This window comes from Dendrobates tinctorius, unplaced genomic scaffold (assembly GCF_039654945.1).
Source record: "Dendrobates tinctorius isolate UK_male_01 unplaced genomic scaffold, ASM3965494v1 ptg000093l, whole genome shotgun sequence".
NCBI classification, from domain to species: Eukaryota; Metazoa; Chordata; class Amphibia; order Anura; family Dendrobatidae; genus Dendrobates; species Dendrobates tinctorius.
In genome coordinates, this window is record NW_027361761.1 from 3,410,275 (window position 1) to 3,428,879 (window position 18,605).

Genomic DNA, 18,605 nt, shown 5'->3' on the forward strand with positions numbered 1-18,605 from the left:
CCCTCTGTGTGTAATGACTCTATAGAAGATAGGAGAGTCACTGTATTGAAGAACTGAAATAAATTCACTTTTTCATGATATTCTCATTTTGTGACAAGCACCTGTATATATAAAGAGCATGGTAAAACAGAAGATATAACACATATAATGGAAGCGATCGGTCTGACCAGTATGTGTATATTGCTTTGAACGTATCAGTGTATCAATCACATTTTCGTCTCTGAATTTCCATCAGAATCAATACTTCGCTAAGAAAAAAGGGCCAATAAGTCACTGGGGCGGTTTTTCCATCAGGGAAAGGAAACAATGGATTCTAAAAGATTTATATATTTTTCTTGAGGCGATTACTCTCCGGGAGATGAAGAAAATTAAATGGGAAAACAACAATCATGAAAAAAAAAAAAAAAACACATTTGCAAAGGAAAATTTAACAGTCTGGAAGGATATTGATGTGTGTCTTAAAACTGCTGCACTAAGATTCCTTGGCTGACCACTGAGTCTCTGTTTCTTAATGCGGCCCATTTCTAGGTGCTTCTTCTTGTTCAGCAATTTTAAACCCCAGTTCCTGTGAAATCTTTGCTTGGGAGACACCTTGCTGATGCAGTATAACTACCCTACCTTGTGTCTTGCTGCAGCGCTTAATCTTGCCACAATGTATGATGAGACTTGAACTGTCTTCCACATCCTCACCTGTGTAGTAGTTTGTCTGTTCCTCACCCTACACAGGTCTTTCAGTTACTGACAGTGTTTATGGTTACATTTACCCGTGATGATCATTGTCACATTTTTGGTGTAAGTGATTACTCATACACCTAACAATAATCCTACAACATCCTTGCATATGTACCTAGAAGTGATGAAGGTGACGGGCGGTCACCAAATACTGATGCGATTTACTTTTCTTTATTCACTTTGCATTTTGTTTACTGATAAAATATATATACTTGTACATTTGAGTAAATATCCGTCATAGGCGGCCCCGTATACACCAGTGTGTTGGCGCTAGGAATTGCTGTCCATCAGCGCTTTGTAGCTGCACACGGGGGGTTCAATGGCTTTCCCCTAAGATGTGACCAAAATAAAAGCGCTGATTAGATCCCCCCCAACGCCACCAGCAGCTGACATAAATACGGCTTTTATCTGCGGCAGAAACAACCACTTACAATTGTATCTGGAGAGAAAGAACGACTTTCCTTAATAATATAAACGGCTTTGGTATTTGCTATTTTCATTCGCAACCTTCCTCCAATCACAGGATGAAAAGAAGCAAATTATCTCTGAGCAAGGAGAGACGACAGCGTTACACCAAATATTGAAACTTGCACAATGACAGTAAAGCTGAGGGTATAGCTGTGGCACTGGGACCAGTGGGGGATATCCATGACAATGGGACCAGAAGATGGCTGTGGCACTGGAACTAGAAGGACAAAGCTGTGGCACTGGGACCAGTGGGGGATATCCATGACACTGGGACCAGAAGATGGCTGTGGCACTGGAACTAGAAGGGCAAAGCTGTGGCACTGGGACCAGTGGGGGATATCCATGACACTGGGACCAGAAGGTAGCTGTGGCACAGGAACTAGAAGGACGAAGCTGTGACACTGGAACCAGTGGGGGATATCCATGACACTGGGACCAGAAGATAGCTGTGGCACTGGAACTAGAAGGGCGAAGTTGTGGCACTGGGACCAGTGGGGGATATCCATGACACTGGGACCAAATGATAGCTGTGGCACTGGAACTAGAAGGGCAAAGCTGTGGCACTGGGACCAGTGGGGGATATCCATGACACTGGGACCAGAAGATAGCTGTGGCACTAGAACCAGAGGGTAGAAGCTGTGGCACTGGGACCAATGGAGAGAAGATGAGGCACTGGGACCAGTGGGGGATATCCATGACATTGGAACCAGAGGGGAGAAGCTGAGGCACTGGGACTAGTGGGGAATATCCATGATACTGGGACCAGTAGAGGTTAACTGTAGCGCTGAAACCAGCGCTGGAACCTGTAGCACTGGGAACAGTAGAGATAGCCATGACACTGGTGGAACCCTGTGCCACAGGGACCAGTGGAGGATAGCTGTTGCAGTGTGGGAAACCTGGGGCCCTGGGACCAGTGGAGGTTGAAACCTGTGGTTCTGGGACTAGTGGACATAACTGTAACACTGGGAGCAGTGGATAGCCATGGGATTGGGACCAGTGAAAGAGACCTGTGGCACTCTGACCAGTGGAGATAGCCATGATACTGGGACCAATGGAAGATAGGTGTAGTACTGGGATTAGTGGGGGATAATTATTGTACTGGGAGGAATGGATAATTGTCATGACACTGGGAGCAGTGGGACCAGTGGAAGATAGCTGTAGTGTGGGACCATAGGAGAAACTTGTGGCACTTGGCCCAGTGGAGGATAGCTGTCATACTGGGACTAGTGGAGGACAGCTGTAGTCCTGGGACCAGTAGAGATAGCCATGACACTAGGGCCAATGGAGGATAGCTGTAGCGCTGGGACTGGTAGAAATAGCCATGACCCTGGGACCAATAGTGGATAGCTGTAGCGCTGGGACTTGTGGGGGATAGTTGTTGCACTGGGAGTGGTGGAGGATAGTGTTGTCACTGGGACCAGAGGAATAGACATGGCATTGGGACCAGTGGAGGATAGCTGTAGCACTGGGACCAGAGGAATAGACATGGCATTGGGGCCAGTGGAGGATAGCTGTAGCAGTGGGACCAGAGGAATAGACATGGCATTGGGACCAGTGGAGGATAGCTGTAGCACTGGGACCAGAGGAATAGACATGGCATTGGGACCAGTGGAGGATAGCTGTAGCACTGGGACCAGAGGAATAGACATGGCATTGGGGCCAGTGGAGGATAGCTGTAGCAGTGGGACCAGAGGAATAGACATGGCATTGGGGCCAGTGGAGGATAGCTGTAGCAGTGGGACCAGAGGAATAGACATGGCATTGGGGCCAGTGGAGGATAGCTGTAGCAGTGGGACCAGAGGAATAGACATGGCATTGGGGCCAGTGGAGGATAGCTGTAGCAGTGGGACCAGAGGAATAGACATGGCATTGGGACCAGTGGAGGATAGCTGTAGCAGTGGGACCAGAGGAATAGACATGGCATTGGGACCAGTGGAGGATAGCTGTAGCTCTGGGACCAGAGGAATAGACATGGCATTGGGACCAGTGGAGGATAGCTGTAGCAGTGGGACCAGAGGAATAGACATGGCACTGGGACCGGAGGAATAGACATGGCATTGGGACCAGTGGAGGATAGCTGTAGCACTGGGACCAGAGGAATAGACATGGCATTGGGACCAGTGGAGGATAGCTGTAGCACTGGGACCGGAGGAATAGACATGGCATTGGGACCAGTGGAGGATAGCTGTGGCGCTGGGAGTAATGGGGGAATCCGATGACAATTGGATAGCTGTTAACGAAGACCTAATCTACAGATCACTCTCAGATATATATATGATGATGATCCGGAGATGAGGCAGAGTCAGAATTTGTGGATTTTCCTCACATTTCATTTTAAGTTAAATAATCGGAGGCTTTATATTTTAGGTTTTTTTTCTACTTAAGAAATTTTCAGCGCCATTCAAAAGGTACACAGCTTTCATGTTATCAAGAAGACGCAGCTCTGATCTGCCGCTAAGAAATTCCTTCTGCGCCGGGTAGGCGGCGTTCTGGGAAATCAACCTAGGATTGGCACCAATTAAAAGGAACAGAAATACAGCCATCACTGTGCTAAAATGAAGGCGTGAAGGCTGTGTTCACACAGGACAAACAGTGGTCAGCTGTAAGATCTCAAAAAGCAGAATTTGGAGTGCAGCTCTGGATGGGACTGGAGAAGGCGGACTAAAGGGGATCACAACCAGTGCAATAACGGGCCGGAGAATATTATTAGCGGTGAGAGACGCGATTATTAGGAAGAATAAATCTGGACACCATGAACTACACCCTCGGATAACTCTAAAAGAACATGGACTATATTTTTTTGTTATTTTTACAGAAATGCGTGCATTTGGGGCTAAAAATAATTTCTTGCTGTTAGTTAAATGATGCACTTTTGCTTTATTCTTTACTGAATGCAGAATAAACTGAGAATCCATCAGTGAGCTCGTGACTTTATCTGTTTGTGAACTTATAACACACAAGGTTTAGAGGAGCTTTGATGTGGTCATAAATCAGCACAGAGGACGGTTTTACAAATCCGTGAAACCTAGACTATGCTCTATGCACAACACCTGGCCTGACCCATGGGTCTCCTGATCCTCATATATGAAGAGCTTAGCTCAGATCAGGTGTTGCAATGCGAGCACTGTCCTTGTTTCACCGGCCTTTTTCTGAGCTCCTCTGTGCTGATTTAAGACCACATCAAAGCTCATCTCAACTTTGATGTGATTTACGAGTTCAGAAAAACATAGATATTTACACATTTTTACTTCAGAACAAATAAGTCTGTTAACTCACGCGATGACCTCGCGCTTTGGGCTGAAAACGTGACAAGCGGCCACCGAAGCTGGAGACCTTGGATCTTCCGTTTCTACATACAGATCCTCATCGATTGTCTCTTGGGTCGGTGGTCAAAGTGTGAAAACTCACGGTCTGGAATTACGTCACAAAACTTCGAGTTTTCATACTTGTCAACATTTTGGGACATTTATGCCTCCCCCTCCCCCCCATTTTTTCTCATGAAAGTCAAGATATGCCCCCAAACTGCTTGAGATTGAGGGTCCCCAATGTTGGCTTGACTAAGTCCACATCTCACTTGCAATCCGGTCCCAAAGACCTTCCCCCCCAAAAAAAATCCGGACAGTTAGAAATTCCGTCCTTGAAGTCATTTTTGCATTTGCACATTTTTTTTTTTTTTGTCTAGTTTCCTTTTTTTTTGATTTGCCCCAATTTTTTTCTTAAATTTGCACATTTTTTCAAATTCAATTGGAGAAGTTTTCTTGTTTCTTTTTTTATGTTCATTGTTCAGCATTGTGGACAGAGTTTTGAAGGTTCCAGATGGAGCTCCATGGAGTTTTCTGAAGCGTGGCCTGCCGCATCCTGCACTTTTGGTGGGGGTGAAGGACACAACGAAAGGGGTTGTTCCTGACCAGAAGCCTGCACTGACGCTTCAGTGCTTGCATTTTTTGAAACTTCAGAAGAGGAGGCGATAGAGCAAAATGCTGCTTTGCCAATGTAAGCCCAAACCAGTTCCTGATGCTCCGGCTTTAAATGCGTTTTACGGGGCTTGGTTTGCAGAGGAACGGAGCAGACCTGTTTATCACGAGCTCCTGGTATTCCCCTATTTAATCCTGCAAAAGCATACTAAAAACGGAATTTTGGAATTAAAATATTGTTGGAACAACAAAAGGTTTTGTGCATATTTATTCCTCCCATTTTATGACCTATCAAGCGGAACATGCAACTTTTCACCCTAAAAGAACGCCAAAAAATAAGTTTTTTTTTTGCCTTTGCAGAAAAAAAAAATACATCAAAAAGCGCTTGCACGATCAGGAGAATTTGGGTCAAAATAGGTCAACAAATACCCTATGATTTATCAGGGGACTTAAAAACAAATGATTATTCAGGCCTTACGAGGGGCCAGGTGCGGAGACCTCTGTGACTGCTGAAATAAAGGTGCTGGGAATGGTGGAAAGCACTGAGCAGAGTGCTCGCCGTGCCACAATCGGTGGGGGTCTCTCCCAAAAGTTTTCTGAAACGATCGGTTCTTAGAGGGAACCTTTCAGGGTAGCAAATGAAAAGCTAAGACGCCATAAAACCAACTCGGTGGTAGCCAAGATTTGGAAAAGCAGATCCCTTTAAAAAAAAAATAAAAAAAAAAAAATGGATGTGCGGAGGAGTTTGGCACCCGGTATGGAACGGGAGGATCGAACTAGAGCGAGAACTTAAACTGTGTGGGAACTCAAGACTTCGGAAATTCTTAATAAACGAGGAAAGGTCAACACATTGCGTCTCCTCCATCGGAGGGATTAAACAACACGTGTACTTCATCCATACTTAATGAGCAGGGAAATAAGAGCCAGATATCACTTTACAGACTGTAAATGAGTCACGACCGTTGTTGGAACGTACGGCGCGACTTCCTGTGACTCCGCGTGAAACTCAAAGCCAGGAGAAAGCGTTTAGAACGGCGGACGCGGGGTTAATGGATCGGTATTAAAGGACTCCCCGTACATTATAAAGGCCTGCACATTCCACTTTCACATGGTCCGGAGTCATAAAATTAGCTGAGAAGAAAAAAAAAAAAATCATATATTTACAAGCAGAGGGAGCTCACTGATGGATGCTCAGTTTACTCATTTCTGCAGCCAGTGCAGCATAAAGAGTCTGCCAAAGATTTTTTCAAAAAGTATTTTTAGCCCCCCCGAAAAAAGTGGTCAGCCTGTTTAAAAGGGTTTTCTCGGAGTGGCTTTATATTGTGGTCACAGCGACCAAAACAGCAGCAAAGGCACGCAACTCCATTTACATATTATATACTTATCTAGTGTTTTTTGGGGAGCCAGGGTTTTGCGCTAAATTCTTTAAAATGGTGCAAGCATAAACTCAAATAAGATCTATTTTTGGGGGCTTTTTTTTTTTTTTTTTTTAAAGCTAAAAGTTGCACACAAAAAAAAAAATCAATTTCTAGCACAAATTCACTACAGGATTGGACTGAAGTGCAATTGTGCAAAAATTTGCCAGCTTTTCTAAAAATGTTGCAAATGTTGAAACCCTGTCCACAATGGCGAACGTAAAAACAAAAACCAATAAATTAAAAATGTTACTAAAAAAAAAAAAGGCACAAACAAAACAATGAATACGGCGTAGACAAAAATACGCAAAAATAGCCGCCCACCCAGCTGTGCAAAAACAAGGAAGAGGATTCGGTGCGAGTGCAGAACAAAGTGAACGCAACTCCTCAATATATGTCCTGACTTTATTAGATCGGAAAACCCTTTTAAGACACCAAAAGACAACTAGAAGGATGTGCGTCATGCACGACGGGCGCTCCTTGCACCCTTTCTTGTCTGCAGGGGGAGGAGGGAGAGAAGTTCTAGCGGTGATGTTGAAAGGATGAGATCTGCCACCATTAGCCGGACCACTCCTAACACAGTTATGCAAGAACTTAAAAAATTGTTGTAAATTATATAAAAAAAGGTAAGGAAAAAACAAACATAGGAAAAACACAGATACAATGAGAATGAATGAAATTTTATTAATGAAAATAAAATCAACAAAATTGTACAAAAATGCTAATAAATAAAGACAACAAAACAAAGGTAACAGAAAATCACAAGGGGTAAAATGAGATTCAACAAAATTTTATTAATGAAAATAATTAACAAAATTGTAAAAAAAAAAAACAAATACGACAAAAGTAAAGAAAACCGCACATGCAGGGTCCGGCCTGACAGACCCCCTTCCCTCAACTAGTAGGGATCACAGAAGTCTTTGTTTCTTTGGGAGATAAGCGGCCCCACAAGGGTCGGACAGCTGTGCAGAGGGCCTGTCCTGGGCATAAATGTGAGAGGCCTCTGCCCCTTTGTCCTTGGCATCAGTTGGGGGCCGGGATACCCCATAAGACATTTTCCTGTTGGTAAAACAAAAATAAATCATGAAACACAAGAGTGATGGTGCTGTACCGTGGAAGGAAATGCTATTTGCGGGCCTGCCCTCAGTGTCCCCAACATCAGTGTCCCCTTCCCCGAAACGTGGGAAAATTCTGTACATCGGTGTCACAGATAAGAGAGGGCCGACCTAGCATCAGAGAGAGAGGGCGATAAGGTGCGCTTGGGCGAGAGAGCGTTAGGATGCGCTCGGGCGAGAGAGCACGCGATAGGGTGCGCTTGGGTGAGAGTGTGATAGGGTGCGCTTGGGCGAGAGCGATAGGGTGCGCTCGGCGAGACAGCGCGATTGGGTGCGCTCGGACGAGAGAGCGCGATTGGGCGCGCTCGGACGAGAGCGCGATAGGGCGCGCTCGGACGAGAGAGCGCGATAGGGAGCGCTCGGACGAGAGAGCGCGATAGGGAGCGCTCGGACGAGAGAGAGCGATAGGGAGCGCTCGGACGAGAGAGAGCGATTGGGAGCGCTCGGACGAGAGAGCGCGATTGGGAGCGCTCGGACGAGAGAGCGATTGGGAGCGCTCGGGCGAGAGAAAGATTGGGCGCAGTCGGGGGCGAGAGAGAGCGACTGGGCGCGCTTGGGTGAGAGAGAGCGACTGGGCGCGCTTGGGTGAGAGAGAGCGACTGGGCGCGCTTGGGTGAGAGAGAGCGACTGGGCGCGCTTGGGTGAGAGAGAGCGACTGGGCGCGCTTGGGTGAGAGAGAGCGACTGGGCGCGCTTGGGTGAGAGAGAGCGACTGGGCGCGCTTGGGTGAGAGAGAGCGACTGGGCGCGCTTGGGTGAGAGAGAGCGACTGGGCGCGCTTGGGTGAGAGAGCGACTGGGCGCGCTTGGGTGAGAGAGCGACTGGGCGCGCTTGGGTGAGAGAGCGACTGGGCGCGCTTGGGTGAGAGAGAGCGACTGGGCGCGCTTGGGTGAGAGAGAGCGACTGGGCGCGCTTGGGTGAGAGAGAGCGACTGGGCGCGCTTGGGTGAGAGAGAGCGACTGGGCGCGCTTGGGTGAGAGAGAGCGACTGGGCGCGCTTGGGTGAGAGAGAGCGACTGGGCGCGCTTGGGTGAGAGAGAGCGACTGGGCGCGCTTGGGTGAGAGAGAGCGACTGGGCGCGCTTGGGTGAGAGAGAGCGACTGGGCGCGCTTGGGTGAGAGAGAGCGACTGGGCGCGCTTGGGTGAGAGAGAGCGACTGGGCGCGCTTGGGTGAGAGAGAGCGACTGGGCGCGCTTGGGTGAGAGAGAGCGACTGGGCGCGCTTGGGTGAGAGAGAGCGACTGGGCGCGCTTGGGTGAGAGAGAGCGACTGGGCGCGCTTGGGTGAGAGAGAGCGACTGGGCGCGCTCGGGTGAGAGTGCCACAGGTGACAGAAAAAGAGTATCGCACTCGGACGACGCAGAGCGGCAGTGCGCGCTCGGACAACAAAGAGCCAGGGGGTAGAGACGTAGAGAAAGCACAAAGACGAGAGAGCGCCAAGAAGCGCAGGCGAGAAAATAGAGCACAAAGACGTGTGGACGAGAAAGTGTGCAAAGGCGGGCGAGCTAGATAACGAGTAAGAGGAGTGCGAGCAAGCAAGTGCATAAGAGAACACGTAAGGGAGTACAAAGGTGTGAGAGAGAAAGTGCGCGAGTTTTAAAAATATGGGGTAAAAAAAAAAGTCAAGTCAGGTAAGACAGATGAGTGCGACCCTGGGAGTCGATACATGACTAAGGGCCACACTGGATTTTGCTGTTGCTCTTGTTCCCACTTTCTCACTAGTCGGGACGGGCTTTATCCATTTTCCCAATTCTTACAATTTGTAGGGTATGAGGGGGACTCAGATCATTGCTGGTCCTGACTGGTCTTACTGGAACATTCCTCAGTGAGCCGCCTTCCTATACGAGCCCCCGCTCTCTTATGAGCCACGCTCTCCCCAGCCGGTGCCGGTAATTTAATCCGTGACATTAGGTTCGGCAGTGTTTCTATTCTTTGCTGGTGGACATGACGCGCTGCCGCTCTCTAGGAAGACGCCTATTCAATGAAAGAGCAAACACTGTATTCAATGCCAGGAAAGTAATTATAACAAAAGCCAATAAAAACTGAGTGTAAAGACGCATTAAAGAGCGCCTCCAGCCCCTCGCCATATGGATCTACACGGTAAAAGTTACAGGTTGATCTACTACCACGTCCTGATCTTATGTGTGACAATATTCTCTTTCTGAAATATTTAGGTTTTAGTTTGTGTGCCAAGAACAATTTTCTCTTTGGCTTAAAACACCATCTACAAGACTTACATGGGAAGACAGGAATGTGGTACTATCTGTGCCTACAGCATACACAGGGAGGCAGTACTAGCTGTGGACACCACATTTACATGGAGAGACAAGGAGGCAGTACTAGCTAAGTCTTTATCATGCAAATACAAAAAGACAAAGAAGCAGTACTACCTTTGCCTACTTTATTTAGAAAGTTGGACGTACTACCTGGCACTTCCGGTAAGGTATATCTGCACCGACTTCCTTTACAGGGAGAGACAGGGTGACAGTACTATCTGCACTTACATCATTTACAGGGAGAGACAAGGTGACAGTACTATCTGCACCTACATCATTTACAGGGAGAGACAAGGTGACAGTACTATCTGCACCTACATCATTTACAGGGAGAGACAAGGTGACAGTACTATCTGCACCTACATCATTTACAGGGAGAGACAAGGTGACAGTACTATCTGCACCTACATTATTTACAGGGAGAGACAAGGTGACAGTACTATCTGCACCTACATTATTTACAGGGAGAGACAAGGTGACAGTACTATCTGCACCTACATTATTTACAGGGAGAGACAAGGTGACAGTACTATCTGCACCTACATTATTTACAGGGAGAGACAAGGTGACAGTACTATCTGCACCTACATTATTTACAGGGAGAGACAAGGTGACAGTACTATCTGTACCTACATCCATTAGAGGGAAAGAGTGGGTGACAGTACTATCTGTACCTACATCCATTAGAGGGAAAGAGTGGGTGACAGTACTATCTGTACCTACCTACCATCCATTACAGGGAGAGACAGGGCGACAGTACTATCTGTACCTACCATCCATTACAGGGAGAGACAGGGTGACAGTACTATCTGTACCTACCATCCATTACAGGGAGAGACATGGTGACAGTACTATCTGTACCTACCATCCATTACAGGGAGAGACATGGTGACAGTACTATCTGTACCTACCATCCATTACAGGGAGAGACAGGGTGACAGTACTATCTGTACCTACCATCCATTACAGGGAGAGACAGGGTGACAGTACTATCTGTACCTACATCCATTCAGGGAGAGACAGGGTGACAGTACTATCTGTACCTACATCCATTACAGGGAGAGACAGGGTGACAGTACTATCTGTACCTACATCCATTACAGGGAGAGACAGGGTGACAGTACTATCTGTACCTACATCCTTTACAAGCAAGATATAGTGGTAGTACACCATATATTAGCATAATTTAGACGGAGTCACAGACAGTACTATCTGTGCAAACAGCATTTACAAGGAGAGACAGACTGGCAGTAACCTCTTCATATGCATCATTTGCAGGGCGTGACAAGGATGCAGTACTATCTGTGCGTACAGCATTTCCAGAGCGATACAGGGAAGTAATACTGCCTGTGCTTACACCACTTACTTTACGGGGAAAGACAGACTATCATGCAGGCATGCTGCTGTCGCCACTGATGTATCACGTCACTAATTGTTCAAACATTCACATATGTGGGGAAGAAATGGGCAAAAGAAATATTAACAGACGCTAAAGTCAGCTTAGGCTGGTGCTAGATGCATTGATCAGAATGGATCGAATCGTAGAAAAAAAAACAATACAGGGTCCTCTTAAAGGGATTGTCTCCAGTTTAACTCAATCATTTCAGGACCCCTTACAAAGAGCATGATATCCCCAACCGTCCCCTTTTAAACTTCCCAGGTTCCACGCTAGTCTCTACCTCCTGATCGCTCAGCCAATCACTTAGCTGGTGACTGGCTGCAGTGGTCACATATCCGGATAGCGAGACTTTATCTCTGCAGGTAGTAGACACAGGCAGAGGACCAGGATTGGTAAGATGAGTATTGCTTCTATTATTATATTTTAACCCATAGCGACCCCAAAAGACAGGGGTCCTGCAATTCAAAGCAACCAAAGACCCGGCAACATCAGAACCACAACAATGCATATACTGTACGGCGGTGGAGTCGGAGCGCGCCTGGAAAGAGGCAGAGGTGGCTGAGCAATTGTAAAAGCCGAGTAGATCACTTTAGGGGGTCTATATATAATAATCGAAAAAATTGGGTGCAAATATGAGAAGTTCACAGAACTGTAGCATGGTACAAATGGTAGCAAAAGTGGAATCATGTTGGCAGGGTCTCGCCCAGGGGATCACCTCCATGGATCAGTATTCCTTTAATGATCCCAGCTCACATGAAGAAAGAAATCTGTAAATGTAGCAGGCGTGGGGGGTTGGGGGCTGTCATGAGCCGCAGCTGCTCCCACCTTCACGGTTTTTAACCTCCCACACACACACTCATCATCAGAACGCGGCTCGTACAGCATGAAGAGCCCACGATACATCCTGGGAATGCAACAATGTCTCTGCTGAAAAGCAAGAAAACCCTGCACTGTGGCATCTGCTTACGAGTCTAGAGAAGCTTACAGCTCCGATAAGGAATCCCACAACGCCAGGCACTGGTTAGGGCATAAACCTCGCGCCGACCCACCATTTATATCCCATCCGCCCGAGACCTGCCCAAGACAGAAGGACATGCTGCAGCCCGAGCAAAGGAGCCGGATGGGGGAGGGGGTAGAAATAAGAGGCACAAAAAAAAAATCAAGAGCTTACGGGATGATATAAAGTACAGCAACCAACGCTCCTGATTATATCTAATACACAAATGATAGTACATGATGAGCGATGAAACCCAGGAGCCACCGCCGCGGGCAGCAGCGTCAGGGACTGGTCTGACTACGGAAATCACTGGCATTGTAGACAAGGGAAGGCAGTGAGAACAGAACGGGAATAATCAGGAGTGCCGGATATTGTGAAGAAATATGAATGGAGACAGCAGGGATACAGGCAGAGACCCGTGTTATGTAGGGAAGGAGAGATAGGTGGAGAGCGGCGCTGTACAGGAAGTGCTGGGAGGACCCAGTGGACAGGTGTGTGTCCTACATGGGGTCATGTCAGCCCCTCTGCACATGGACCGGTCCAGGGCGATAGAGGCTGCACCTTACAAGGTGTGTAGTACAGCTGCATCATATAGTGGCATGTCGTCCTGTAGATCACTACTACCACACTGAGCACCCAGTCTATAGTGTCTGCCAGCACCTCTGCCGTGTAGGAGCACACACTATACACTGGGAGCCGTCGACAGCAGAGGCATTGAGCCATTATTATAGACTACTATGTAGGAGGCAGACATCATGGACTTGGGCCCGCCGCAACAGAAGTGCTGAAGAACGGACACTATGGACCGCTCCCAGTCTAGTGTCTACTCCTATGTAGTGTGTGTAATTCAGCACCTCTGCTATAGAAAGATGGCTCCTGCCCTATAACGCCTGCTCCTACAGAGTAATGTATATAATGGTTCAGCACCTCTACTATGGTCTATAGTGTCTCCTCCTATAGTGTATGCAGATCAGCACAATAACCACGTAACGGCTCCCAGTATGTGGTTCAGCACCTCTAGCTGTGGACAGCTCCCAGTATAGGAGTGTGGTTCAGCACCTCTAGCAGCTCCCAGTATAGGAGTGTGGTTCAGCACCTCTAGCAGCTCCCAGTATAGGAGTGTGGTTCAGCACCTCTAGCAGCTCCCAGTATAGGAGTGTGGTTCAGCACCTCTAGCTGTGGACGGCTCCCAGTATAGGAGTGTGGTTCAGCACCTCTAGCTGTGGACGGCTCCCAGTATAGGAGTGTGGTTCAGCACCTCTAGCTGTGGACGGCTCCCAGTATAGGAGTGTGGTTCAGCACCTCTAGCTGTGGACGGCTCCCAGTATAGGAGTGTGGTTCAGCACCTCTAGCTGTGGACGGCTCCCAGTATAGGAGTGTGGTTCAGCACCTCTAGCTGTGGACGGCTCCCAGTATAGGAGTGTGGTTCAGCACCTCTAGCTGTGGACGGCTCCCAGTATAGGAGTGTGGTTCAGCACCTCTAGCTGTGGACAGCTCCCAGTATAGGAGTGTGGTTCAGCACCTCTAGCTGTGGACAGCTCCCAGTATAGGAGTGTGGTTCACCACTTCTAGCTGTGGACGGCTCCCAGTATAGGAGTATGGTTCAGCACCTCTAGCTGTGGACGGCTCCCAGTATAGGGTTGAGGTTCAGCACCTAAGGCTCCCAGTATAGTGGTAGAGAACCTGCTCCCAGTCTGGTGTCTGCGGCTCAGGCTGTGGATGCACTGACTGCAGCTCAGCACCGTGGGCTGGGGACAGCTTTCAGCGCCCACACAATACCTGACCTGCCTGACAAACACTACCAGCATCGCTGCTGACATTGCACCAATTTCCCTTCACATTCACAGGATTCAGGTCCCCCCTTCGAGGACAAGAAGCCGGCCCCCCGTCTGTGATGGATATATAAACACTGGATGCACATCTGGGTGTGTAACAGACAGGTCTGAAGCTGCAGCATCTCCTGCTGTGTGATCCCCACCTCTGAGAATGGCAGGGGAAGGTTATTCGCTGTGGCCCAGCTTCTTCAAGCCGGTGAGGGCCGTATTTCTCATGGATGAAGGTTAATGGAATATTATCCAGACACTAAGCAGCGCTGTAGTAATATCAGTAGCGGAATCATCTGTATTACACATCAGCATCCGCCGTAGCCGTGAATCATCGCACTGTACAGGATCCTGGGTACCACACGCCTGCAAAATCACATGCAATCACACTGCTGCAAAGGCAGGATCCCAGTGCCCCCCACTCCTGCAGCCAGAAATGCAGGATCCTTGTGCCCCCCTCCCCACAAATGCAAGATACCTGTGCCCCTGACTCCTGCACCCATAGAAGCAGGATCCCCGCACCTCCCACAAATGCACCCACAAAAGGAGGATCCCTGTGCATGCACCACCCTCCTGTCCACATGTAGGATCCCTGTTATTATCCCCTCCTCCATCATATGCGATCTCCCACACCACCAGCATCCTTCCTGGCACATTTACAGGAAGAGGGCACCATTCATAGTAACACTAGTACAAGAAACCATCCTGTGCTCCACAAATGAGCAGACAACAGCTATGAGTGTATTCCTCCATAGTCACAGTGCATTCCTCCACCGCAGCCTCCGCCAATGTAAGGAATCCCACACCACGTCCCCCCGTATTCACTGCATGTCCCCCCCATAGTTACTAATCAAGCATCTCGGCACAACCCCAATCTGTGCACCAGTCTTCCTGCTGTCCCTGAGCGTTATTCTTGCACCTTCCATCCCAGTAGCATTGCCAGGTGAGAAGATAAAGCCCCCACACTGTCAGTGCAGGAGCCAGAGCTCATCATCTACCCCCACAGCTGAGCATTAACCCATTATTACAAGTGCAGCAGCTCCTGCACCTCGTACAGTGTCCTCACATCACCAGCAGCTGGCACAGGAGCAGACTCCATCCCTGGCAGCTCCCAATAAGAGAGCATCAACCTAGAGATTGCCAAACCGGTCCACCCAGAGAGCGGCGCACCGTAGCCAACCAGTCCAGCCAGAGAGTGGCGTACCACAACCGACCAGACCAACCAGAGAGCGGCGCGCCACAGCCAACCAGTCTAGCCAGAGAGCGGCGTGCCACAACCGACCAGTCCAGCCAGAGCGGCGCGCCACAGCCAACCAGTCTAGCCAGAGAGTGGCGTACCACAACCGACCAGACCAACCAGAGAGCGGCGCGCCACAGCCAACCAGTCTAGCCAGAGAGTGGCGTACCACAACCGACCAGACCAACCAGAGAGTGGCGCGCCACAGCCAACCAGTCTAGCCAGAGAGCGGCGTGCCACAACCGACCAGTCCAGTCAGAGCGGCGCGCCACAGCCAACCAGTCCGGCAAGAGAACGGCGTGCCAAAACCGACCAGTCCAACCAGAGCGGCGCGCCACAGCCAACCAGGGCGCCGCAGCTAACCAGTCCAGCCAGAGAGCAGTGCGCCACAGCCAACCAGTCCACCCAGAGACTACAACCAACCAGTCCATTCAGAGAGCGCCACACCAACCAGTCTGCCAAGAGAGCGGCGCGCCGCAGCCAACCAGCCCAGCCAGAGAGCAGCGCGCCACAGCTAACCAGTTGAGACAGAGCGGGGCGCCACAGCCAACCAGAGACTACAACTAACCAGTCCACTCAGAGAGCACCACAGCTAACCAGTCTGCCCAGAGAACGGCGCACCGCAGCCAACCAGTCCACACAGAGTGTGGTGCGCCAAAGCCAACCAGTCCAGCCAGAGGATACAACCAACCAGTCCACTCAGAGAGTGCCACAGCCAACCAGTCTGCCCAGAGGGCGGCGCGCCACAGCCAGCCAGTCTTTCCAGAAAGTGCCACAGCCAACCAGTCCAGCCAGTGAGCAGCCCGCCACAGCCAACGTTCCGCCCAGACAGCAGTGCGCCACAGCAAACCAGAGAGTGGTGAGCCAGAGTCCACCCAAAGAACACGCCACAACCAACCAGTCCACCCAGAGAATACAACCAACTAGTCCGCCGCTCCACAGCCAACCAGTCCACCCAGAGAATACAACCAACCAGTCCGCCGCTCCACAGCCAACCAGTCCGCCGCTCCACAGCCAACCAGTCCGCCGCTCCACAGCCAACCAGTCCGCCGCTCCACAGCCAACCAGTCCGCCGCTCCACAGCCAACCAGTCCGCCGCTCCACAGCCAACCAGTCCGCCGCTCCACAGCCAACCAGATCTCCGCTCCACAGCCAACCAGTCCGCTGCTCCACAGCCAACCAGTCCGCTGCTCCACAGCCAACCAGTCCGCTGCTCCACAGCCAACCAGATCTCCGCTCCACAGCCAACCAGTCCGCTGCTCCACAGCCAACCAGATCTCCACTCCACAGCCAACCAGTCCGCTGCTCCACAGCCAACCAGATCTCCACTCCACAGCCAACCAGTCCGCTGCTCCACAGCCAACCAGATCTCCACTCCACAGCCAACCAGTCCGCTGCTCCACAGCCAACCAGATCTCCACTCCACAGCCAACCAGATCTCCACTCCACAGCCAACCAGTCCGCTGCTCCACAGCCAACCAGATCTCCACTCCACAGCCAACCAGTCCGCTGCTCCACAGCCAACCAGTCCGCTGCTCCACAGCCAACCAGTCCGCTGCTCCACAGCCAACCAGTCCGCTGCTCCACAGCCAACCAGTCCGCTGCTCCACAGCCAACCAGATCTCCACACCAGTCAACTAGCCGCGAAAACCAGACCTCCTGCATTAATCCAATGCACCCCACATTACCTGTATATTAAACCAGTACCCCCAGCATCACACCAGTACAACATTACCTTTAATCATACCAGTATTTTTCCACAGCACAGAACCAGTGCCACCAGCATTTTTCCTTTGCAGGATATCTCAGTGCACCCCACTCCCCTGTGCTTTACACTGCAGCAGCCCTCTCTTACCTCCAGACTTGCCCCATCTGCAGTACATGGATGACCGTCTGCCAGATCCACACGGACAGGCGGCAGAACCTGTCGGCCCCGGGGCTGGTCGTGGTGTAGGGATGATGGCGGTGGTAGTAGTGGTGGTGCTGATGAGTGCTGCCCATCATTGGGGGTCCCCGGCTGCTCAGCCCCTCCACCGCCCCCAGCCCCCCGCCGGTGTAATCCTGGGCGAACCACCTGAAGCTGAGGATCTGCACCAGCACGGAGGGCACCAGCACGAAGCCCAGCGTCAGCGAGAAGCACACGTAGTCCCGCTGGGAGTAGTAGTCCGCCGCCAGCCACACGTCGGTGCCCACGTCCCAGAAGAAGACGAGCAGGGCCAGCACGATCCACAGGCAGTCCAGCCAGGCCCGGTCCCCCTGCGCGGCGGCCCCGGGCGGCGGCGGCGGCTGCCCCTTCACCCTCCGCAGCAGGGCGCGCAGACAGGCCGAGCGGCAGCCCCAGTAGCAGGACGACGTGTTACAGCAGTGGCAGATGTGGATGGAGCTGCTCTCCCCGGGGTCCCCGTCCCCTCCCCGGCCGTCCCCCACAGCCGCCACCGCCGCCGCCTCGTCCAGGTTATGCAGCTGGGCGAAACCGGAGCCGACCCCCAACACGCCGTCCGACTTCGCCGCCATCTTCCTTCTCTCCAAAACCTAAGGGGGAGGGGGGGATCCTTCTGCTTCCGCCCTGGTGACGTCACTTCCGCCCCCTCCCTGACTCATGGACACCTTTTTTTGGTGAGGGGGGAGTTCAAAATGGCCTCCAGCCTGGGGTCATGTGATGTGACCCCATTGTTGGGGAGTCAGGTGGGAGAGAAGGGCTGGGGCTCTGCCTGTCACTGACAGCAAGCAGAGGTGGAGATGGAGCCCCAAAGTCCCACATCTGACACTGACCCACCTACATCTTGATAGGGGGCAGGGGCCCTCAGGCTGCTCCTCCTGGTCATGTTCCTACTGATATAAGGGGACCTGCTGGGACTTGTAGTTGCTCTGCAGCTTCTAGGAGACCCTCTCATACCTGATCTGCAACCCCCACCTAAAACTGGAAGAGCCCTTTTAATTTGAAACTTATTCCAGATATGTATGGCTTGCTGGAACCTGTAGTTGTTCTTCAGCTAGAGACCTTTCCCCATCACTGCACTCCTGAGACCTGCAAACACAATGACGCCCATGTGTACCCCACTGCTGGGAGACGTATAATTCCCCCACATAGCACCCCACATCATTACCCACAATGACAGCGTACAACCCCCATACTTTACACTGCAGCTGCTCCCACTCTGCACCCCCAACATTTCCCCAGCGCACCCCCAAAATACCCCGCTCTGCATCATTTCTTACAATGGCAGAGTACAA

At 50.6% G+C, this 18,605-nt stretch overlaps 1 protein-coding gene across 3 annotated transcripts; it reads right to left on the reverse strand.

Annotated features, from left to right (window-relative positions):
- Nucleotides 1-394: 394 nt before the first annotated feature.
- Nucleotides 395-18,111, reverse strand: LOC141098515 (XK-related protein 6-like). Of its 3 annotated transcripts, XM_073586373.1 has the most exons (3): nt 17,227-18,111; nt 9,397-9,613; nt 395-7,588 (listed from the first exon to the last, which is right to left on the reverse strand). In XM_073586373.1, the coding sequence occupies exon 3, from the start codon at nt 2,320-2,322 to the stop codon at nt 1,195-1,197; it is 1,128 nt and encodes a 375-aa protein (XP_073442474.1). In that variant the 5' UTR covers nt 2,323-7,588; nt 9,397-9,613; nt 17,227-18,111; the 3' UTR covers nt 395-1,194. The 3 variants fall into 3 exon arrangements, with proteins under 3 accessions (XP_073442474.1, XP_073442473.1, XP_073442475.1); XM_073586372.1 differs by lacking the exon at nt 9,397-9,613 and having other exon boundaries at nt 17,227-18,091; XM_073586374.1 differs by lacking the exon at nt 9,397-9,613 and having other exon boundaries at nt 7,304-7,588; nt 17,227-17,951.
- Nucleotides 18,112-18,605: the final 494 nt, after the last annotated feature.

What these genes read in the sequence shown, in the direction of transcription:
- LOC141098515 (XM_073586373.1), bottom strand. Translation starts at nt 2,322, where the DNA reads ATGACAATTATCCATTCCTCCCAGTACAATAATTATCCCCCACTAATC.